The sequence below is a fragment of the Carettochelys insculpta genome, chromosome 8, assembly GCF_033958435.1.
Source record: "Carettochelys insculpta isolate YL-2023 chromosome 8, ASM3395843v1, whole genome shotgun sequence".
Lineage (NCBI taxonomy): Eukaryota > Metazoa > Chordata > Testudines > Carettochelyidae > Carettochelys > Carettochelys insculpta.
In genome coordinates this window covers 63,888,696-63,912,715 of record NC_134144.1, presented here as the reverse complement: position 1 = coordinate 63,912,715, position 24,020 = coordinate 63,888,696, and the positions used below count along the sequence as shown (strand labels likewise).

At 44.3% G+C, this 24,020-nt stretch overlaps 1 protein-coding gene across 2 annotated transcripts in view; it reads right to left on the bottom strand.

Annotated features, from left to right (window-relative positions):
• ITGB5 (integrin subunit beta 5) overlaps window positions 1-24,020 on the bottom strand; it is a 123,130-nt gene that overhangs the window by 57,435 nt on the left and 41,675 nt on the right. For both annotated transcript variants that reach the window (XM_075000931.1, XM_075000932.1), the window contains 4 exons: window positions 16,828-16,989; window positions 13,668-13,763; window positions 11,496-11,585; window positions 4,616-4,750 (listed from right to left, as the gene is read on the bottom strand). In XM_075000931.1, the coding sequence (XP_074857032.1) occupies window positions 4,616-4,750; window positions 11,496-11,585; window positions 13,668-13,763; window positions 16,828-16,989 (483 nt within the window). The remainder of the gene's footprint in view (window positions 1-4,615; window positions 4,751-11,495; window positions 11,586-13,667; window positions 13,764-16,827; window positions 16,990-24,020) is intronic.

The following is a 24,020-nucleotide window of genomic DNA, read 5'->3' as shown; positions in this document are numbered from 1 at the left end:
TCTTGTTAGGCAGATGGGATTTCAGCACCCTGCTCCACCTAATGGAAATGGAAACAGTAGCAATATTGTCTCTTCTTCAGAAAATGGGGTTGGGGTGGAAGACTGATTTCCTAGACCTGTAAATGATTGCAGAGAATGGGGAAAAACACTAAATTAGAGAGGAAATCAGATCAGAGAAACTGAGCTAAGGGGATCAGTGAAAAGCCAGTAGGATTGCATGGTTTGACACCAGTGCTTAAACCACAGCAGATTATGACCCCACTACCAGCATTATCTTCGTTAAGGAAATGTTCTTAACAGCTTTAAAGCCAAATCCTACTGCCTTTGACATCGACAGGAATTTTACCATTGACCTCAAGTGGAGCAGGATGAAGCCCTAAACATGAATGTGGGAAATTCTCTTGGTACAAAGACCATTGTTCTAGAGAGAGGCAAACTTTACAGCACTGATGGGTCATTGAGGGAAAGCAGAGAAGCATGAAAATTGAAGGTGGCAGAGCCTACGACCTCATGTCCAGCCCTCCCTTCGCCAGCACAGAATGTGCCATGCTCTACTCATTTCTCAGCTGCCTGGCTCTCTGTCCGAGGTAAGAAAAAGCTGCAATGTGCTGCCTGCAGTTTGTAGCTTTCCCCCTTCTAATCCCCAAAATGATAATTTCTCCTCCTTTGTTTTAAGAGCAACAAGAAGTCTCTCTTGCTTCCTGGGCCAGCAAGAACTAGGATCTCTTCAGAGAGACTGTGCACGCAGCCCACAGGGAAGACAGACCATGTTCTCAACGCATGGCTGAGACACAGAGCAACCTTGACCTTCTCCTCAAAAATTCACACTTGGCTGCAAAGGGACAGTTATTCATTACTTATATTCCATTGAGACACCTTGTAGGAACTAGCCTGCCCATAGCATTAGTGTTTGTAACCCCATGCCAAGGCAAACCATCCTCAGAGAGGGCACCAAAACCCAGACCTTGACAGAGTACAAACTCACAAACATATGCATGTATACCTCAGAGGGTTCTCCCTCCTCTAAGAGTTTACAAGACAAATCCAAAACAAGACCCAGGGCAGGATTAAAAAAAAAAAAAAGAAAAGCGAGGCTCTGCCATTTATTGAGGAGGATGAGGAAGGATTACATCAAGGAGTGGGCTTTAAGGACGGTTTCAAGGAGATGACAGAGAGCAGTTGGTGGATACAATCAAGGAGGGAGTTCCTTGGTAAAGGGGGCACAGGAGATAAAAGTGACAGTAAAACAAGAGCTTATGGGAAGAGGGAAGAGCAATGGGAAGACAGAAGACCACAGGGTGGAGCTGGAAGGTATAACAAGGTGGAAAGGTGAACATTAGAAAACTAGAAGATTCAGAAGACCCCTTCCTGCCTCCCAGATATAGCTGGCTGTGAAGCATGTCACTTTCAGACCCAAAAGTATCTATCTCCTGGCACAGAAGCCTGATGTTGCATTCCAACATACTGCTCTAAAAGCAGATTACAGAAAATCCTATAAATGACAAAGAAAGGAATCCCACACATCATTGCAAACTCTCACTTTGTACTTCTGCCACCCATTAATCCTCAGCACACTCAGGCTGTGTCTACATTACAAAAGTTGAAGTTGAGTGTCTACACACACCCTACTTCAAAGTTAAACTTCAAAGTAGGGCACTACTTCATTCCTGGGAATGGAGTGAGAACTTCAAAGTTGGGCTCCCTACTTCAACATTAACTTCGAAGTAAGGAAAATGTATGTAGACTCTCTGATGGCAACTTTGAAGTACTTTGAGTGTTTTAATTTTCCCTTTATTTTCCCACACTCACCCAAAAAGTCATAACCCTTAGTGCAAAATGCTTTCTGTGGTGTATGCTGGACATGAGATACCATGTGCCAAACCATACTGAGTGTGACCAAGCATGGTATCCAATGATACTACCCTTATGACCTCTGTCTTTGCTAGAGGCCAGATTATTTTACCATCCCATCTCTTACTACCACAGTTCAAACAGTTTAGCAGATTTGATTTCTATCAGGAAGACAAGACTACCGCTCAGTACTTCGTTTCCCACAGAAAGGCACTGGGTTTGAAAAGGCTCACGCCTCAAGATCTTTAAAGAGCCTGAAGAGGCCTTTCCAGTGGTCCTTTTTTGCTTTTTCCAGGCTTAATAATGTGCCAGCTGGAATAAACCAGCTTGCAGCTGTATCGTGCCAACTTCTTTCACTGGCTAACACAAACAGGAATGGCTTCAGATTGGTGCAAAGATGACGTGACTTTTTCACAAAAATGACCAGCAATATAAAAAACAGAAACAAAAGAACTCAGCTGCAACAAATGAAATAACTTTGTTTCTGCCCTTTGCTATGTTTTGCCTGTGTTGGGTCTCATTTGCAGCTTTCAATTAAAGAAGAAATATTCTTCCCAATACCTCCTCTGCCCCTCCCTTAGTACCCCAGAAATGTCAGCGGCAGCAAAAGTTTGACTACACAAATCTTAGGCTGACTCCATCCCAGTTTAATTCATCTCACATTAGTGGAGTTGTATTAGAGGTAAACTTGGCCCATTGATTACAAACAGGTAAAGTCAGCTAGAAGTGCTGAAACCAGCCTTTTCAACAACAACCCTAGTTTCCAGGATTCTTATTTTTTGCAACATGTTTAAACATCATTCCTGTTTCAGACCCTTCTAACATTCCAAACACCAATTTACTCTTAACTCCCAGGAAAAATCTTTAATTCTTCTAAAAGAAGGAAAATAGAATAACTACTCCAGGCCTCAGTGCAGCAAGCATATCACTGAGGGCAAGATTCTCAGCTGCTGTAAGCAGACCTGTCTCCATTGACTTCAATGGATCCACGATAACATACACACGTTGACAATCTGGCCATCTGAAGGTAAGCCTGAAGTTTTGCATGCAAGGCAGAAATAGACTAGCATACAGTAGCTAGTCCAAGCTAACACATGTTGAAGTGCTATTTATCCCTTGTTCAGCACGGTTCTGAGTCGATCATGACCAAACCGTACAAAGTCAGTCTTGAAAAACAGCCAAGAAAAATCCCTGACTAGCAGAAGACAATTGTTTGCTCAGTAGATGCCCATATTTCCGGCCTTTCTCACCACAGGGGGATTGAAAATAAGGAAAGAACCACTAAATCCTCCTAGGAGAACTGAAAGCTAAAACAAAAACATCTTCCTGCTCTTATCCTGATTTTGGGCCAGAAGTTCCATCTTTTGTCTCTTCTAGTAATTTATTATAATGCAACATTTCCCTAGACTTCCTGAACACAGACTTAACACAGTTGATCAACTCATTTAGCTTAAAAACAAGACACTTTACAAGCAAAGTTCAACTTCTCTGTTGTTTATTAATTAGAACATATCAGATTACAAGATGAGATGATGTTAACATTTAGGAGCAAGCTGTGTTTTAACTCAACAGTGTAGAGTTGAGTTATAGCTCAGATTTGCCAAATGACAGAATAGTGAGTAGCTTTTTGTAAGTTTCTCGCTATTTTAAATACTGCAGGTGGTCGCTGAAAAGTCAATACTGGTAGGTAAGTGTGTTTTGGGAGAGACCAAAGACTAAGGATCTCAGGCACCATTGCAAGAAAATGTATAATAATTACAGGACTGGGAAGAGAGAGAGAGAGAGAGATTTGATGAAATAAGAGGATATAGGAAACAAGAACAAATAGATGCCTGGGATCAAAGTCTATGCCTGCCTTTCACAATCCAGATTGCTTAAGAAAACTCCATGCATGTGGCTGAAAATATTATGCCTGTTTTCCCTCATGCCAAGTTCAGAGGTGATCTTGTACTGATTTACTTCTTGCAATAAAACCAGCTCTTAGCACATTTCTGGTACCATCATCTGAAGACATTAAGATCATCAACATGACTAGGCTTCAACATTTTGCCCAAAAGGAGAAAGCAAGAGAGTATTATACTAAGGCCCACTGATGGGGAAGAAAAGGGGCCAATTGTCTTGGGACCCCGGGATTCAGAAGGACCCAGGGTTACGGCCAGAACTCCACGCTCTTTAAATCACAGCCGGAGCACCACCATGGCATGCTCTGTGAGGCTCTGCAGGAAGCCTGGCTTTGGTGGCATGGCAGGGACCACTCCAGGTGGTGCTGTAGGCTAGCTGCCTCAGACCTGCCCCTTCTGCCCAAGGCCAGGCACCTTCCAGGAGCCCCTGCCTCTGCACCTCGCCCAGCAAGCCTGCTGGCACCCCTGATTGTACTCTTAACAGAAGTGAACATTAGGCAAAGAAGAGCGAAGTGACTCCTCACTTCTGGTCCCTGCTAGGCTCTTTGCTGTCAATCAGCCCTGCCACTTTCCCAGCGACGCCTCTGGCCCTAGAAGGGCTCCCAGATGCTGGCCCAGCTGTGCTCCTGGCCTTGGCCACCAACCTGGCTCTGCTCCTGGCCCCAGCCAGGCTCCTAGCCACTGGCCCCCCTGCAGCCAGACTCCCAGCCAGTCCTCACGCTCAGCTGCTAAGGATCTCTGGCCCAGAAACATACATGGTTGTGCTGGGCCACAAATGTTGCCAGACCCGAGAGTTCTGGATTGCAGAAGTTCAACCTGGAACAACAACCCATCAAATGGAGATGCAAACATCAAAAACTTACTGTGTCTCCTATTTGGAGACCTGCACACTTCCTGACTCCAGGATACAGCAAGCCATCTTGACATGTAGCTGTGAAAGTTAGGCTGACGTCTTCAGGATTGTCCCAAACAGTTAATTCCACTTTAGACCGAATACTCTAGAAAGCAGACAGAAAAGAAACCTATGAGATTACTAAAATCAATACACATCTTTCTTGTGCATGTTGTTGTTCTTAGACTATTGAGGTCCTTGTAGTACGATCAGCGGAGCTGGGCATCCATAGACATTTTCTTTTTTAAAAAAATCAGGTGTGAACACACATGTATAGATAACATTCTATCAGCTCCATGTTCTTCTGGCAAGCAAAGTAAGAATTGTTGGTCACTGTCTATTCACACACATGCACCCACTTCACTCCATTGGAAAGTAAAGGACTCATAAAACATTTTTCTTACCCCACAGGCACCAGCCGGGGATTTTATGATAGATGGACTGTCCTGTGCATGTGTCCATAAAGCTGCATCTATATAGATTTTTGTTCAAGAACTCCTCCTAAATCGTAAGAATGCAGAAATTTGGCATGCAGCTTCCTCCTACCTTAACTTGAACCAAGTCAGGGTTTGGTTGACTCCGGAAAACAGGAAGTGCTGGGAATAGGGCTGTTTTCTATAGCATGGAAAGGGAGGGGGCAGAGAGAGGGAGGGGCACAAAGAAGAGGTATGCGATATTGAGCGTGGTCACTGGGGGCAGCCACAGCATCAAGAGATTGGCCATTGGGATTCTGCCTTCTTGTCCGCCACTGGACCAGATAAGTAGCTTCCCTTCCCAAAACTCTCTCCCGGCAGCCACTGGCAGCTGGAGGAGAGGCGGGGGAGAGAAAAAGGCCTGGACCAGCCTGGGGTGGGAGAAGGCCCCTGCTGGGTGGGAGGGTAGGAGAGAAAGTCTGGCCACACTGAACCGCTGCCCGAGTTCCTCCTTACCCCCAACCCTCACTCTCCCACATCTCCAGCCTCCCACCCTGCTTCTCCATCCCCACGTCCCTGGCCTGGTTCCTGCCCTGACCCAGGCATCACTAGGTAAGTCTTTTAGTATTCCAATAACATCAGCCTAATATACCTGAGGATTCACAATGTAACTGGAATGTAGACATGTATAAACAGCTCATAAAACAGATATTTCTGTGTCAAAAAAAAAGCTGCTCTAGACTATGGCTTGGGATGGGCTCTGTTGTCTGCCTATGCAACAAAGGCCAGCATTTAGCCTGAACATCCATAACTCTCCTGTATACAATTACTCTTATGGAAATACAGACCCTGATTCTCCACTGTTTGGTGCCTGGGATGTCATTTATATCTGTAGAAAGGGGGTAGAAATCTTTACCAAGGCAGAATTATTATGCCAGTAATTAGACTGTATTAACTTGGTGGACAAAAATCCAACACTTTTCCAAGGAAAATATTCTCGGACAGAAGGGGAAGAAACAGAGAAGCCATGCTGAAGGATGGCAGTTTTTCTGTGGGAATTTGTGCTGAGAACCGAAAGGAACATTTTCTTTCAGACCAGCAGTTCCCAACCTTTTTCAGACAGGGACCCATTCTGACAATTCAGGAAGACTTGGTGACCCAAAGCAATTCAATAACGGGGGGAAGGGGTAGCAATGCTGTAACTAGTTAACTTTGTGCCTGAGGCAAGAATATAAAATTGCTCCCTTATGTTTATATATTCATAGTAGTTATTTCATAGGAAAGCGGCTGGGAGGATTGCATTCAGGGTCTGGGGGTGGGGGTCGCACTCAGGGGATTGGGGTGGGAGTGCTGGGGGAGTCACACGCAGAGGCTGGGGGTCTGGAGGGTCACACTCAGGGGCTGCAGGCTCACATTCAGAGGCTGGAGGGGCTAGGTGAGTCACACTGCCAGGCTGGCGGGGAGATACAAACAAAAAATGAAAACTGACAAATCAGCTACATAGAAGAGAAGGGGGACAAAAGCAGGGAGGGGGCAAAATTACCTACTGCAAGAGTCTATTAAGTGGTTTGCCTGGGATGGCTACAAATATCAAAGGTGGAGAAGCTGTCTCTGTTATGCATGACTGCTTCTCTATTGATAGCGATAGCTGCTGGATATGGCAGCGTTAAGGAACAGCAAATTACTCCATTAAGAGTCAGGTGTAGCTCTAAGCTGCTTGCAACCCTTAACAAACCTAATTGCGACCCATGTTTGGGTCCTGACCCATAGGCTGGGAATCCCTGTTTTAGGTGGAAGAAATGTGCTTCTTTTCCATTTTCTGATCCAAGAGTTTGAGGGGAGGGGTTTCTCATCACGTCTCTGTCTCCCTTTTTATGCTCTTCTTCCTGTCTTTTCTCCTCCCCCTCCCCCAAAATGGGATATTTTAAGTCAAACTGAAACCAAAATATGAACTGCAGTTGGAAATACTAATTTGAAACCAAGTTTCTTGTTTGTTTCTGATCAAAAAAGAAATCAAAATAAAAAAATCATCAAGGTGGAATATTTTGGTGTACAATATTCTCTTGATCAGCTCTACTAACACTTCAGTAGGCTTTCCGATCCACTCTGGTGTACACCTCACTCCAGCCCTGCCTTGAAATGAGAACAACAACAAACAGAACAAATTCAGTACCATAATTAGTCTGCTAATGTAGCCTGTGTTCACACTGACACACAATACTAGCAAAAGACTAATGCTTCTGGAAAGCAGCAGGGAATAAATCAGTGTTGACTGTAAATCTAAACAACCCAGGAGGAAAAAAAACAAAAAACAAAAAAAAACTAACTTCCCATATCTATGTTGTAATATATGAAACTATTTCCTGTCTGGATTGTAGTCTCCTGTTCATGGGTTCACATTACGGCCCCAGCAGAGGTTCTATTCCTTGGAGACTGAACCCAGTATATTCCAATAAAGTTCATCACGCTCCACACATAACCCTATTCCTCTAAAACTAATTTCACAGAAATTAACATTGACCTGTCAGGATACTAACAGAGAGGTAGTCGTGTTAGTCTGTATTCTAACAAAACAAAACAGCAGAAACGTAGCACTTTAAAGACTAACAAAATGATTTGTTCAGTGATGAGCTTTCTTGGGACAGACTCACTTCACCAAATAAATCATTTTGATAGTCTTTAAAGTGCTACATTTCTGCTGTTTTGTTCTGTCAGGATACTGTGCTATCTCTTCTTGCTGATCTGGGCAAATTTCAGCTGTATCCCAGAAGGGAGATTAACTACCAGTAACGTAAATACACTCAGTTATCACTTGATCAGAATGGAGTCTATTTAAAGAGCTGGAGAAAAGCTCTCATGGCATTTTTCTATCAGCATTGGAATACTTCAGCCACTAACTGTCATTTAACTGTGTGGTGCTACCTCACCTACCCAATAAGCCAAGAGAAGCATATTTGTCTAGTGGGCCTTCAAAGACACTGATATGGATAAGTCTGCATTGAAGGGGTAGGAGGACGGGGGAGGAGTCTGTTCTTAGATAGCTAAGCTGGGTTCAAAGAGCAGTGGAGATATGAAGAAACATTTTAAGTGGGGTTAGCAGTTCCAGTTAAAACCTGCGAAAGGAGAATGGAGTTGCACTTGAGCTGCGCAGTTGCCTTGCTAATGTGGTTTAGTTAAATCAAGTTAAGAACACGCCTTTTCTTTGCAGCGGAGCAACACCGCTTTGGGAGCTGGTGGAAGCTCTCAACAGTGTACTAGTTTTAAACCAGACTGAACAAAGCACTGAAGTGCAGACTGAGGAGAAAGGCCCCACACTGTTCACAAGATGGCTTAGGCCTGTGGTGTCCAACATGCTAGCCACTAGCCATTTGTGCCTCTTTGGCCAATTGAGTGTGGCTAACTGGCTTGAACAATAAATATATTTTCAAAACAATGTGGCTAGGTCACTATACCCATAGTGACTACGCATTGAACCTCTCTAGTATGGCACTCTCGGGACCTTATGGGTGCAGAACAAGAGAATTTGCCAGACCGCAGGAGGTCAATATTGTCTAGCAACATTACTATCACTTTCATTGCTTACTGGGCTCTTAGAAGACAGCTGGGGTAATTACAGCTAAACAGCAGCACAGAACTCAGAGAGCCAGGACTGGTGGCTGTAAACAAATTATTTGGGACCATGGGGAAACTTGGCCACACCCATGATAAAGTGGTTGTCCAGATAACTAAAATTATGCTGGGTTATAGATGTGCCAGACAAGACAGTTCCAGACTAGAGAGGTTCAACCTGTAGAGTGGCTACTGCTTCAGAGTTGGTTGGACACCATAGACTTAGGTGGTCATTTCTTTTATGTCTGGGTTTCTTTAGTACCCTTCATCCATCACCCCTTTGACTGTGTATTGTTGTACTTGGGAAATCTCCTGGAATAGAACTGAAGAACTTTTTCAAAGGAAAACCTTAGTCATATGGGAGAGGCTGCAACCAGAAGCAGCCAGGCTAATTCTCATTTTTAATAGGTGGCTATGTTTGGGCAGACAGGGCAAACGACTTTGGTTCTACCTCTTGCTGTGTGCACTTGGAGAAAATCACTTAATCTCTCTGTGCTTCAGTTCCTGCCCCAATTGTATATGGCGGATAATCTTTGAATAGGCGCTTTTAATGATTCTTATCCACTGTGCAGTCGACAGAGAGGAAGTACTTATTAAACATGTTTACTACAGGCAAAGGTTAAAATTGTTGTGCTGCTTTTCAGGGACAAAAGAGAACCTTGATGTAACATAAAGGGAGTGTTCAGAAGTCTGATAGGCTGTTCAGTCAGGTAAAAAAAAAAAACCCATTCAAAATAGCAAATGGGCAATCAAAGAACAAGACATTTCTCTATAAATGAGGATAAAACATACAAAAAGAGGACGCAAGGACAGCTATTGTAGTCAAAGGTTTCTAGGAGATTACCCAGTGAAAACCAGCAGGGTTAAGAGCAGAAGCTTGTTTGAGATACCACTATTTTTCGGAAAGCAACTCTAAAAATAGCACCTTGTTATTTCTCCCTTTGGGTCATACTCTATCATGTGTATAATTCCTATTGATCTCCATATGACACAAACAAGGCTAGAACCTAGCACTGTGGATTTTCGCAGAGATGTATCTTAAATTTACTGACAAAGGCATGCTTTGTTTTCTTTTTTTTTCTTTTCAAATCAGCCACTCTACCTAGCTGATATGGCTGTAGAAGAGTCAGTGAAGTTCTATTTCACCTATTTCATGTCAGACACCAAACTGAGGGGAGGAAGAGTGGACTAAGAGGTGGAGGGAATCCAGTTGCGGCTTAAGCCATAAGTAAGTAAAATGGAAAATAAGAAAAGATGGAGAAAGGATTGAGAGAAATCTCACTAAGTTTTCCTCTTCCCAGCCACGGGAAGCTGACTTTTCCTCAGTAGGACCTTCCACAAAAGTTCAAGGTGACCCTGGTCTTTCTACATGAAAGAACTTTGCATAAGCAGGTTTCTCACCTATATTCACTTCCCAGATATGCCAACTGCCTCTTGGTCCCGAAGGACCTATCTTTCTCAGCTTTCAAGAGCTCTATTCCTCTGGGTATGTCTAGTGATAGATGTCAAAATAGCTTCCTGTCTCTGCTCATATCTTCTGAAATTCAATAACCTTGTTTCAATAGACAGGATGACCTCAAGTTGTTTTTCCCCTTCCTGTTGGCTTCTCCCTAAGCTCCATATGCCAGTGGGGCTTTTCATAGTTTTCATTCTAGGATGTTTAATTTACATAGGAGACAGGTGTAATATTTCCTCCAGTCCTTTCTCCCTTTGTTTGGACACAGACTGCCAAGCCTAATATCAAGTACCCAGAATTCTTTTTGCGTGTTAATACACACAATTCACAGTGACATTTATCGCCAGCGTGTCACAGGCTTTCATAAACCATATCATTTGTCATACTGTTATAATACAGAAATATTGTCTAAAAGCAGGTGATTCAACTGCTTGTCATTTGAGGTTCACCTCTCCCCCCACTTCATAGATCAGTCAACCTTGTAGATGCAATGCTATCTCCTCATGAATTATCTTGACAACTTTCCTCCCCTTACTATGTATGGCTTAAATCAGTTTAGTCATCATTCCAGCATATATCCATAACTTTTAATACATACCACCAGGTCTTAATTTCATTTATTTATGTATTTTATTTACGGTGCTAGCCTGGGACTTGGGAGACCCACGTTTAATTTCCTGCTCTGCTACTGGCTTCCTGTACGAGATTAGGCAAGTCACTTAGGGCTCATCCACATGACTATTTATTTCACAACAAACTGGGCTGTGACTCTACCCTGTACTAGCCTGCCATTGTGCACAAGCTGTCCGTATGCAACCTGCTGACACACTGACAGTTCATTAATGTGCCTTGATTAGTCTTGTTTCAAAGAACACTAGAATTGATCAAAGTGCATTCACAAAAAGTTAATGCATATCAGCAGGGTCACTACAGGCAGTGAATGCATGCCAGGCTGGAGAGACAGTCCAGCTTGCCATGTTAGTGTAAACAAGCCCATGGAGAACTGATGCACAGTACGACTATCTGTATAATGGATAAGAGTGTTTCCCTGTCTCACTGGGGTGTTAAATAAGGTAAATACATTCAAAACTGTAAACAGATCAGATACTTATATAACACCCTTTACTGTAGTATCTAAGATAGCCAGACAGGGCATGAAACCAGAACAAACAACCCTATTCCTGAGCCTGACACAAACACCACAATCTCTGCAGGGTGGGAGGCAGCAGCTCCAGTAACAGACTGATCCTCCGAACACCGGGTTCAGAAAAAAACAAATATGGGTGGAGACCCCAAGGGAGGAATAAGCACAGCTGAACTGAACTCATTTTATTACACATCAGCTGAAGGACAAAAGTAAAAGAGAAACTTACATTGTATGCCTTGACTATCAGCTGGATAATATTGTTTGAGTCTTGAAGTAAAATTTCCACTGTTGTTCCAGGAATTAGTGCTGTAAAATTCTTAAAAAGAAAAACAGAAAGATTCAGACGATGAAATACAAAATAGAGTTAAATTGTCCTCTCAGCTCCACCTGCACAGCCACTGATCTCATTTGTTGCTTACATGGGACGGAAGACACAGTTTTGCATGGACTTTATTAGTTAGGGTTGATGATGCAGTGTAATTTTAATCTGCAGCCTGATAAAGGAAATAGGAACACGTCTACAGGAAAGGAATGGCTATGTCTACACTACGGAGATCTTTTGAAAGCACTTCTTCTAGAAGATCTCTTCCAAAAGAACTTCTTTCGAATGAGTGCATCCACGCACAAAAAAGCAGATAAAAAGAGCTGTCTGCTCTTTCGAAAGAGAGTGTCCACACAATTGCTGCTCTTTTGAAAGAATGGACTGGGGAATCAAAAATCAGGCCCCACGAGGACTGCTCTTTCGAAAAAAAAAAAGGGCCTGTGGAGCATCTACACACGTTTTCTTTTGAAAAAAGCTTTCAAAGGGGCGCTCTTCCTGAAATGGGAAGGGAAGAGTAATTTCAAAAGGAGCACTGCATTCTTTTGATTTACTTTCAAAGGAACGCTTTTTGCATGTAGATGCACTGTTGGATATTTTGAAATTGGCTAAATAATGATCCCACTCTCAACACAGCAAAACCCACACTTATTAGATGGAACAAGATCTGATGGATTTGCACGGTTGTAAAGGAGAGCAGGGTCTGGCACAAATTCCTCCAATATGGAAAGTAAGCCTTGGCTTCCATCAGAGAGCACTCTGGTCAAAATGCTAACTTTCTCTGAAAAGGGTGTGGAGAATGAGATAATGAGCCATTTAGCTCTCTGCGGGTTGCTAGCATGAAGATGAAATCATCAACATTTATCTTCCTTTAGTGCAAATGATGAATTTCTGGGATAAGGGTGTTCTTTTTAACAAAAACCTGCATGCAAACATTTAGGTGTATACTTTCCATGCAACCATTTTCCCACCCCACTTCATTCTTTATGATGGACAGCATGGTTTTCTAAGAGAGACAGACAGAAAAGTAGCAGAGACAGCAGGACCCAAATCCAGTGTGTGTGTGTTTGTAGAAATACTTGAGACCGAGGGTAGAAAATGTACAGGTGTTTTAGCCTAAACACTAACTGCAATCCCTCAGAAGAAATATCTTTTGCTTCAAAGCCCTGGATTTAGTGAGGAAAAACAGCTGGGCAGAAATCCAGCATGTTCTTAGATAATGGGATTAAGTAATAGCAGCGGGGTTGAACAGGTGTCTGCTCTCTCAGATAGCTGGCAACTTTCCTACACACAAGATCAGGCCAGAGTCTATTTTAAGTATCCACATGATTGTAAACATTTACCTGCTTACTGTAAGAAGCCTGCACACTTTTCACTGAAACAACAATGCTGGAAAATGGTAAACACACAGTTGGGCGAATTCAGGTTGTGCTAGAATTTACATGTGTTGCAGCACAGGATGTCAGGGGCTCTTTCTCAGGGTATGTTTACACTGCCCACGTTACAGCACAGCCCTGGCAATGCTGCAGCCTGAGCAGTGCAGTCACTTTTTATTGCAGAGGGAGAGTCTTCTGGTGTTTAAGAATTATAACCCAAAGGAGGGCTGGTGGGTTTATTGCCTGTAAGCTGAGCACTTGGGCCAGCCATCCAGGAGAGAGCTGTGTGCCGTCCAGCTGATTAGCATAGTGCCCACAGTATGTGCTTCTGCTGGTGCATATCACACATGCCTCAGTGAACACAACAAAATTTATTTCACATATGGATACTAAAAACTAGAGGGAACGTCGCTCCCAGCAGGTAAGTGCTGTCTCTACTGGAGCCTTCCAGCACTGAAACTTTTGTTGCTCAGGAGTGTGTTTTTCACACCTCAGCACTAAAACTTTACTTGTTCAGGAAGTGGCAGTGCGCACACAACCTCACTCACACATGTTTGATTCACAGTTGTTCTTCCTGTCCTCCCAGATGTAGGAAGGAAGACTATTCCAAGTGACACTTACGTCTCTTTTCTCCTCCCTTCCCCCAGTAGATTCTTGATCACATAAAAAACATCTGCCTGCTGGGTGGCTCAACAGCACTCACCTTGTAAAGCAAATAATGAGCTTTTGTCACAGCAAAAATGAGGTGGATGTTGTTTTCAGCCAGTTTCTCCCCAAGAAGTGCCAGGGAAGGATAATCCTAGTATAACAGATCAGAAAGACTCATTTGTGACACAAAAACAGAGAGCAATTTAGCAATTCAGAGAGTAGCAAAATTCCATATGGAAATACAGCATGTTTCATAGTTATGGCAGAGTCCTGTTGTGTAGTTATAGCCAGAAAAGTGACATCTTCTCTCTGGATTTGGATTTCTTACACACCCATCACCGTCAAGTGCCAGCAAAATTAGCTACAGCAAAATACCTCTGAAACACTGAACTCCCCTACTCTTCACTTGGCCATCAGTGAATGCATAGATTTAAATTAGCTGCTGTCCTCAAGCAAGTGAGATAAAGGCCATTACTTAGGGTTGTTGTCCCAGGAAATCTACTGTGTAGAGACAGATCTGACATTTTTTCCTGAAAGGGGTAATATCCATTGTCTGCTCTTTGAGTTTTAGAGCAGTGGTTCTCAAGAGGGACTTCCACACAGCACGTCTTTGAATGAGACCCACCCCCCAGACATTAAAAACACTTTTAAACACAAGTAGCACCATTATAAATGCAAAGTGGGGTTAGGGGTGGGGGCTGAGAGCTCATGACCCCCAATGTAATAACCTGGACCCCCGGTTTGAGAAATGTTGTCTTAGAGCAGGAGTCTGCAACCTGCAGCTCTTTAAAGACTTCTTTGTAGCTCCCAATGTTATAATTGCAAAGTGAAAAAAACAAAACAAAAAAAGCCCTCCTGATTATTTTCAATAAATGGTGAATGTCTAAAATCCCAACAATGAACAACTCATATAAATAGCAAATGATATGTGATACTGAAATACTGGATAACTCCCCCTTTAATATGTGCAGTGTATTGTGGGATATGATACTGTACCTGTGTTTTGACTGTGTTGCTAAAAACGTCTTGATTTTGAAAAGGAAAAGGAAGCTTGAGGCATTCCTGCTGAAGGGCAACATGCATTTTCAGAAAGAAAATTGAAAGTAAACATGAAGTAAAATTGGGCTAATTAAAGTAGGTTAGGGAATGAAAGGCAGGAAGACAGTGGTACAAATACAGACACGTAAAGTGTAAGGATATGGAATATGTAAAATGTTTGTGAAAGTCCTGCAGTAAACATGTATCACATTATAAATCGTGTGTGCGCACTGTTCTTAAAATAGAGGTTACAAAAAGCATGGTTTGACCTTATGTATTCAGGACCATCTCGTATTCACAAGCATCGTGGTTCTGGAATTATTGAGTTTTTATCAAATTTGAAAGAAATGACTCTTCTTACCTTTTTGGTTGCCCACCCCTGTCTTAGAGGAATGACAACAACATATTCTGATTAACAGAAGAGTTTACATTTTAGCACTGTAAAGCCCACAGTGACGTGGGGGAAGGAGATGGATTCTATCCCACCCTGCATAGCATCAGACAACCATTCACAGGATCTGCATTGTGTTGATAAATGAAGACAAAAAGATATTGGCTGGAATTTCAGCTCAAGGCTGAGTCTGCAGTGTTGGTAGCCAGAACAAACCAACAACCATCTTTTTACTAATTGACGAAATAATTTGAAGCCATGGAGATGAAAAGCCTGGAAGTCCAGGAGTCTTCCTTTGCCATTTTCACAATATAGCTCCTCATCGATACACAGAAAGTCAGAGTGACCCCTGTGAATGTACTTTTGTTTGTTACCAGTAAAAATAAAAACAAACAACAACAACAACAACAACAAAAAAAACCTTAGCTTGCTGTGAGGACTCTAGCCTATTGTCATGAGGCAGGCAGCCAGGAAAGCCTGCCATAATTGGGACAGCAGGGGAGGACCTTCGATGTCCATTCAGGAACATAACAATAATTAGTGTTTGCAAGCAGCAGAATGGTGTGTAGATATGCAGAATGACTTGATAATTACACAGCAGACAAGGGGCTCATTCACCCAGGAAGTAACCTGCAGTGTTCTCTGCTGCCTCACTTGTAATTTCCAAAGAGGTTAGTTTACAGTTATATAACTATCAGACCTAGAGGCCCAATCAGGAACAAGGCCCTATTGCGCTAGATACAAGTTAAACCTATCTAATCTGGCACCCTGGGGACCTGACCCGTGCTGAACAAGAGAATCTGCCAGATCACAGGAGGTCAGTATTGTCTGGCATCATTACCAACCGTTCCACTGCTTACTGGGCTCTTAGAAGACACTTAGAGGTAAATTACAGTTAAATAATAGCACAGACCACTCAGAGCCAGGGCTGGAGGCTGTAAACAAACTTCCTGGGCTCACAGAAAACTTGACCACCCCCAGGGTAAGTGGTTGTCCAGCTAACTAAAACCATGCCATATTAAGGATGTTGCCAGACAAGATTGTTCTAGATTACAGAGATTCGACCTGTACTACACACACTGTCCGCACACTGAAGAGATGACAGTCTACTGCATATATATTAGACAAGGGGCTTGCCTACACTACCACCTTCCTTCAAAGGAAGGATGGTAATTAGGGTGTTGGGAGTTTACTAATGACGTGCTGTGGTGCATACGCAGCACTTCATTAAGCAAATTCCCTGCTTCCCCCCACGGCAACTCCGAAGTTTTAAACTTTGGAGTTGCCACAGGGGCAGCAATTTGCTTAATGAAGTGCTGCCTGTGCATGGCAGCACTTCATTAGTAAACTCCCAACACCCTAACTACCATCCTTCCTTCGAAGGAAGGTGGTAGCGTAGACAAGTCCAAGGAGTATGACATTTATATTTCTTTATGCTCAGTGGGTGAATCTTGCCAGGATTTGGGGTGTCAGATGAACCTTTCCCATACGCAACTAACCCAGAAGGTCCTGCAGGCTTGAAAGCCTGTTTAGCCATGTTGGGGTGCCAGAGGAAAAAAGAGGGTAGTCTTTTGCCTGTGGACTGCCAGCTCAAATAAACCTCACCAATGGTACAGAGGGAAAGATGCTGACATCTGTCAGAGTCATACAACCTGTGAGAACAGTTCTTTAAACAGGAGTATTTTGAAACCAAATAAATGCAAGGAAGTCGGTGACACTCAAAGGTTCTGAAGGGACCAATTAAAAAGAAACCCAGCACACAGAAGACACCGGGGTTGATTCTCACCATCTGGTTTGACGCAGTGTATTCGTTCGCCTCGTTCAGGTGACACTGGCCATCATGTGGCTGGACCAGTCCACCCAGCTTCCCGTCCAGAGCTATGTGTGGCACATCGTCCGTGGTAAAGACCAGCAAGTGAGAGGCCTCTTTCCTCCAGCCAATCTTTTCCTGGGTGGAAACAAAAGAGGAGAGATTCATCAGTCTCCTGTGCTGAGCCAAGGATTTCTCAGACTCTGTACTGTCCCAGCCCCACTTCCACGTGACAGAGGAGTCTCTGTTATCACTTACTAGAAGTATCAGAGGGGTAGCCATGGTAGTCTGTATCCACAAAAACAAGAAGTCCTGTGGCACCTTATAGACTAACAGATTTATTGGAGCATAAGCTTTTGTGGGCAAAGACCCACGCACCAGAAGACATGCATCCAACGAAGTGGGTCTTTGCCCACGAAAGCTTATGCTCCAATAAATCTGTTAGTCTATAAGGTGCCACAGGACTTCTTTGCGGATACAGACTAACACGGCTACCCCTCTGATAAAAGCATACTGCAGGCCTGTCTTCCTACTCCTGACCAAGGATAAAATTCCCCTTTGGGTGCCATTTTCCAATATTTTTTCCAAATAAGGTTACTTCAAAAGGCATAGGAGTGGGAGGATATGCATGAGTGACCTCTCCACCACAGCCTCTCTTCACTGCTCCAAGCATAAGTATTTCAGCTGCTTTTATAGCCAAAAGGCAGCTTGCCAAATTCCTCCAAACACATTACATCTCACCTTGTTTCCTCACCAGCATGGAATTGCCCTACTGACTCAAACAGCACAGTGCGATAGTGAGAGCACTAATCATAACGTATGGCATCTTCATTAAATACTGGTCATGAAAGGCCATTCTGAGGTGTAACACACGAGGTGAGGTCTCTGCCTGTGAGAGTGAGGCTTGATAAGCAGCACACACACACATATCCCACTCCACCAAACACAGGGTAGATTTTCACTTCACAGGTAATCTGGGCTCCTACTCGGAGTTATCCGAGGGCTACAACTTTGTCACAGAGGTCACAGTGGTCAGAGATAGTCTGAATCTGAGCATCATGCATGAAACCTTTCCAGGGGATGTAAAAGCTCATTTAATTAAGCCCCCAGTCCAAGTGGGGTTGCGATCCTGTGCGCCAAGTTACAACGGGGAGCCCTGTGCAGCCCCGAGTGGAAGGAGCCACCATTGTGGAGTGAGTGTAGCTCACGTCTGCTCTTCAGGCCCCTGGCAAACCATTCCAGATCTCACCTGGTGTGGACATCAATGTAGTGGACATTACATTATTTGATGACCTTTCCATGACCAATTCTTTGGTTCCTGCACCTCTGCTATGAAACTTACTAGAAATGTCCCTGCTAAAATCAAAGCCTTACTTATCACTAACTGTTATGAACCACCACATGGGCAATCTGGCCTAGTAGTAAGAGCAGGAGTCTGGTTCGGTGGGCAGCACCAGCAGTTAGATTAAGGAATGCTACCAAAGTCATTAGCAGAGCATCCAGAGGTAGGATTTTTGTTTCTACTGGTGGAGCACATTTACACACACCTTGGTGCACACAACAAAATTTGTGCCACATCTGGATGGGAAAAAATTGCACTTCGATGGAAAAGATTACAGGGATCCCTGCCAGTCAGCCACGCTGCTCCTCCCTTCTGCCTGCTCTGCCTCCCGGCTCCCGGCTCCGCTTCAGCTACCTGCTCCGCAGCCAGCCCCCATGCCCTGCCCTGCCCTGCCCTGGCCCTCGGAGCTCTACTCCCGCAGCCATGAGCACAGCCCCTGCCTCCCTGCAGAGCAGCTGCCTTACTCCCACCTGCAGGGCAGGAAGGGTCGCAGTGAACAGGCTCTGTAGGGCAGCAGAAATCATAAGGCTGACCCTGAAATCCCCCACGTTCACTCTGCAGTGAGGGCACATTCTTCAACAGAGAATCCTCCTAGCTACCCGGAGAGCGCTCATTCATGCCCACGTGCGGACTGGCCCATACAACAACAGGCAGCCTGGGGTGAGGTGCAGTGCCAGGAGTCTCCCTTGCTCCTTCTGCGTAAGGGCCAGGCTGTAATGACTGCTCTGTTTGCATTGCCCAGGGAGGCAGGCAGCTGCTCCACCCTCTCTGCTCCCACCCTTTGAATCTCCAGGAGGCATCCTTCCTTCATGACATACCCTCTCAACCCTCTCCTGAAGCACTCCAGGTCCACAGCACCCACAGGTCTGCTGACAGGAATTCCGGGCCCCAGGGCAGCACAATCAGTGGGCCCCCGTCTCCCTCCCTCAGACAGCCCCCCACCATCAGGAAAACCTGGAAAACCTCTCAATCAGAGGCTCCCCCTGGCTGGTCGCAACCCCGATCCCCACCTACCTGGAGGTGCCCCTCTCACCCTCCTTTCAATCTCTGCCACTCCCATCACAGCTCTTCCCTCCTACCCCCAGCAGTCCTGTTGCCAGCTTGGCCCCTTCCCTCTCTCTCCCCTCAGTCCACCTTTGCCCCCCATTGGTCATCTACCCCTCCACTCCACTCAGCTCCTTTCTCCCAGCCATCCCTGCCCGCCTCTGCCCCCCACCCCTCTGCTCTTTTCCCTTCCCAGCCCGGTTCCTCCACCCCCCTCGCCCTTCACGTCCCACTGCGTCATGCTGACTGTACCCCAGAGCTAGGCTCCCTCCTCTTCCAGCTCTCCCCTCCCCACTCACTCACATGGTTACAACCTCTGGGCTCCCTCCTGTCATGCAGCTCCACAGATCTGAACTCCAGGGCTCCCAGCAGTCTTCCCACACTGCTACAGCAGCTCTATTTAAAAGGTACCCCCATGCAATTGCCCCCTTTGCTTCCCCTCTGACAGTGGCTTAACCATCCACGAATGCACCGTTGTGCTCTTGAAAGTACAATCAAGGTCTTAACATGCAGGTTAATATGCCCCTGTGTGGGGCACTGGTCAGGCATGGATTGGATTTTCAAAATTCAGTTACTGGTTGTTAATCTATAACGTTACACCACTTTCCCTCAGTGCTCCAGGACTGTGCAGACCTCAGGATACAGGTACAGTGCAATTCAAAGCCCAGACAATTGCACTAGTCAACGCTAAATATGCATGGTGGGGCAGAACATTCCCAAAATAGGGACCTCAACTCGCAGCTTCTCCCTTTGGTCCAGCAGAGTCCAAAGGTGGGATTTTCAAATGCACCTAAAGAATTTGGGTGCATAAGTTCCCTTGACTGTCATGGACAAGTGTTTTATAAGTGATTTAGGCACTTCTGAAAACAACAATCTAAGTATAGTGATCTTTCTAGTGGTTAGATATTTCCTTTCTGTCCAAGAAACAATTTTGCCATTTATTGTTCTACTTTTGACATAGCTGCTAACTCAAGACTTCCATAATCACACTACTAAAGAGCCACACAATGGTTGTAGGACCAAACTCCAGCCAGACACTTGCCTAACACATCACCCTCACTCATTCTCCCTCCGACCCTCACTGTCCCGGCACAGGCACGTTACATTCCTGGGCATTGTGCAAAGTGTACTTTCAGATCTGCCACGCAGAAGAGATTTGACAGACCTGATCTCTCAGACAAATGGCAAAAAAACTTCTCAGCAACACGCAACGCTTCACATCCTGGGGAGGAAGAGAAATCCCCACACTAAACCACAGCAACCATTGGATGTGCAGGCACTTTGCAATACTCCCTTCTCCTTCTCTTGGGGAGGTCAAAAGCCAACATAGTTTGCAGGACTGAGTCCAAAACAACTCCAAGGAGGTTTGAAGGATTAAGCTAGAGTTTCATTAGCTGTGAAATGCATGCACATGGACAGAACTGGCTGCATTTAAAACGTGGTTATTAGGCCATTCAAAAGGATGCTGCTTCTATTCATCAAACTATTGAGACCACCTTTAAATCAAAACCTGAATATATTTTTAATGTGTTTTCCCTTATTCTTGTGTTTAAGCCAAACACATGGAAACTTTCAAAAATGGCTTTTCCTAAAATAGGAACATAGAGATTTTTTTACAGAGCCGGGCAAATCAGACTGGAGATTCCTTGTGCAATTAATAACAAGCAGAGTGTCCTAGAAGAGAAAAACTGGCTCAAATTCTTATTTGGGGAGAAAAACCAAAACACTGATATATAACTTTTTATGTGTTGCCTTTGGTAGCGAAGGAGAAAAAACTATTACCTGGAATGGTAGGCGCCTGGGTGAATTTTCAAGATCACTCATTTTTGTGTTTGCAAAAAGCAAGGATCTGACCAAGCACATTAGAGCCTTAAACAACACCACAATTTGGAGTTTTGTTTCCTTCCCTTGCACCTATCACTATGCTCACCAACTCATCCATCTGCTCCTGTCACTTCACACACCAACTCATCCACCTTCTTTTGACAGCTCCTCCCCAAAAGGACACCATTTTCTGCTTGGTGCGTGACACCCACGAAGAGCCAGATCCTGAGAGGTATTAAGCACCTTCTGACTCCCACCAATGTCAGTGGAAGTTGATGGTGCTCAGATGCAGCGGGGACGGTCCTGTATTTGGGATGCCAAAAAGGTGCCCCTACTAATTTTTTAAAGGGACTAAGTGTCCTGTATTTGGGCCCTCCCCAATGACCTTTTCTGCCAGCAGCTGTACAGGAACAGCTGTTGGTGGTAGTCACTTCCCCGACCCTTGAGGGAGCAGGGAAGTGTGGGCAGCTGGCACGTCCCCGCCAGTTCCCCATGGCTCTAGGGGAGGGCCGGCAGCTGCCGCTTCCCGGGGGCTCCTGTAGAGGGCCATTGGCTGCCGCCTCCTTCCCACCTCCCCGGCGCTTGGTGGAGCCACCCCTCCCCCCATATCTCCCTGTCCTGTATTTGGGACAGGTGGATGTGGTCGCCCCACTCTGAGGAGCAGGTCCTAGGTATCTCACAGTGGACACCCAAAATTAGAAAGCACTTCCAAAAATGTGAGCCTCACTCCTCCATGCCTCAGTTTCCATATTCACAAGGAGAGGCCAATAATACTGCCCTACCTTGCAGGAATGTTGAGATGAGTAATACACTGTACTTCATAAAGCACTTGGCGATCCTCCATTGGAAAGTGCCAGAGACATGCATGTTACTCGTAGCAAAAAAAAGGATGGCAGTTAGAAAAGGAAAGGTGCACCCAAAGGACTGTAAGTTTTTCATGAACATTCCTATTAACTAGAATCTATGATGATGGGTTGGCTCACCGCTCACTGGATAGAGAAGGCATCTGGGAAAGGTGCAAGTCTTGTACAGACCTAGCATTTGAAGTTCTGTGCTTCCCAATTATTCCCAGAATGAAACTAGCTTCTCTTTCCAACATATGACTTGTGCTACAGACAAGCAGGGCTAGACCCAAGGTTTAAGGAAGGAAGCCATCAAATACTCCCCAAAGCAGAGAAAGGTCAGGGAAAGTTTAAGCAGTGCATATATATTTAATAGGTTTATTTTGGCACTAACCTTTGACTAAGTTAAAGGTGGCAATGGGTGTGTGTGGAGCAGTCGAGTGACTTCCAGGGCAGGGAACGCACAGGAGGGGGACGGAGTGGAAAAACCAATTGCGGTAGGGCTGCCAGTGCACTGAGTGGAATTACTAGGAGGACATGTGAAACCTGCACAGGGCCAGCCAACCGAGAGTATGTAACCATTTCCAAGGAGACCAGTACTTAAGCAACTACATCATAAAAGTGTTGAAATATGCAGCCAGTCACCCTTCTATAGTTACTTTCCATCATGAAATGCAGAACACACTGCTTCTTTCATGAACATAAAAACATCCCACCAGGCTTCAGATTATTTCTACCCCACTAAAACTTTAAACAAAAACCCGAAGAGCCATCTGTATGCGGCTCTCCCCACCATGCACCCTTTTAAACAGTATATCCATAAGACACATGTCCTTTTGGCAGTAACTCAGGTCTGATCCCAAGCCAAGTGATACAAATAGGAGACTTTCCTTTGGTTTCCATAGGGTTTGTAGGGGGCCCATAGTTCCATGAGCTCTATCACTATACATATATATTACTGCTTCCTCTAGAAAGGAAGCAACAAGTGAAAGCATGAAGCAGCAATGAGCTTCAAGCTTTCTGTACTAAAAACAGTATTTCCAATGGTAAAAATAAATCAAATCTTCACTGCAGTTTTAGCAGACCCCAAGCTCTCTGAACCCTGTGAGAGAACAAAAAACCAACAAATCTTGTACCAAAATTTTCCAACTTACACTCCTGAAGTGTCTCAATCCCTATTTAGAAACCTAAATAAAAGAAAAATTGTTTTTTTTTTCCCAACACACTGAGAACTGTTGAGTCCCGAGTGAACACACCCAGAAAAACTTCATTATTGTGATGGGGCAACTTTAGCAGTACCTACATGATTAGGAACACAAATCCCAGTGGCTTTCAAAGGGATTTGTGCTCCCAAGTCACTTAGACTCTTCTACAAATGTGTCCTAAAAGGTAGATACCTAAAGTGGGACTTTTCAGATGCTGGAGCCAAAGACATAGGCATGAACTGGAGAAGGACAAGAAAGCCATGAGCTGGAGGGTTAAGTGATCTGAACTTTCTATGCTCAAGTCAAATTTCCAAAGGATATTTTCTAACCAAGCAAAAGGGGACTCTTCCTCTTGTAGCTCACTTCACAGGACATAGAATTTACAAACTTCTTAGGCATTGACAATATTTGTACTTAAATGCAGCACGGAGCCAAAAAGCTGCAAGTGGAAAATGTAATTACAGAAGATTGATTAATATCCCTGGATAGTGAGTTTGGTCTCAATATAAAGGCACATTCATTGTGTGCCTGGTTTTTTCATTGTCTAATGTATGACATTTAGCCATCAGTGTTGATTTTTACCATAATAGTTTTGGAAAAAGAGCCAAATGTTGCTCCGGTTATTTTTATTAACTGTACAAATTTTCCCACTCTAAGAGCCAAAAAAAAAAAAAAAATGAGACAGACCAAAATAATGACTCAGATGCACAGCACTTCTCAGGCAGCTCACTCAGGGAAAGCAGCACTGTACCAAGCACTGAATACACTGAAATGTTTGGACAATTTAGGTATTCAACGGGACTAGTGTTACCCTAAGTCTTGAAACATCCTAAAAAGGGTCCTGATTATCAGAAATGCCCTTCAGAAAAAGAAAAAAAATCAGACCCTTTTAAAGTGTTTCAAGTTTAGCAC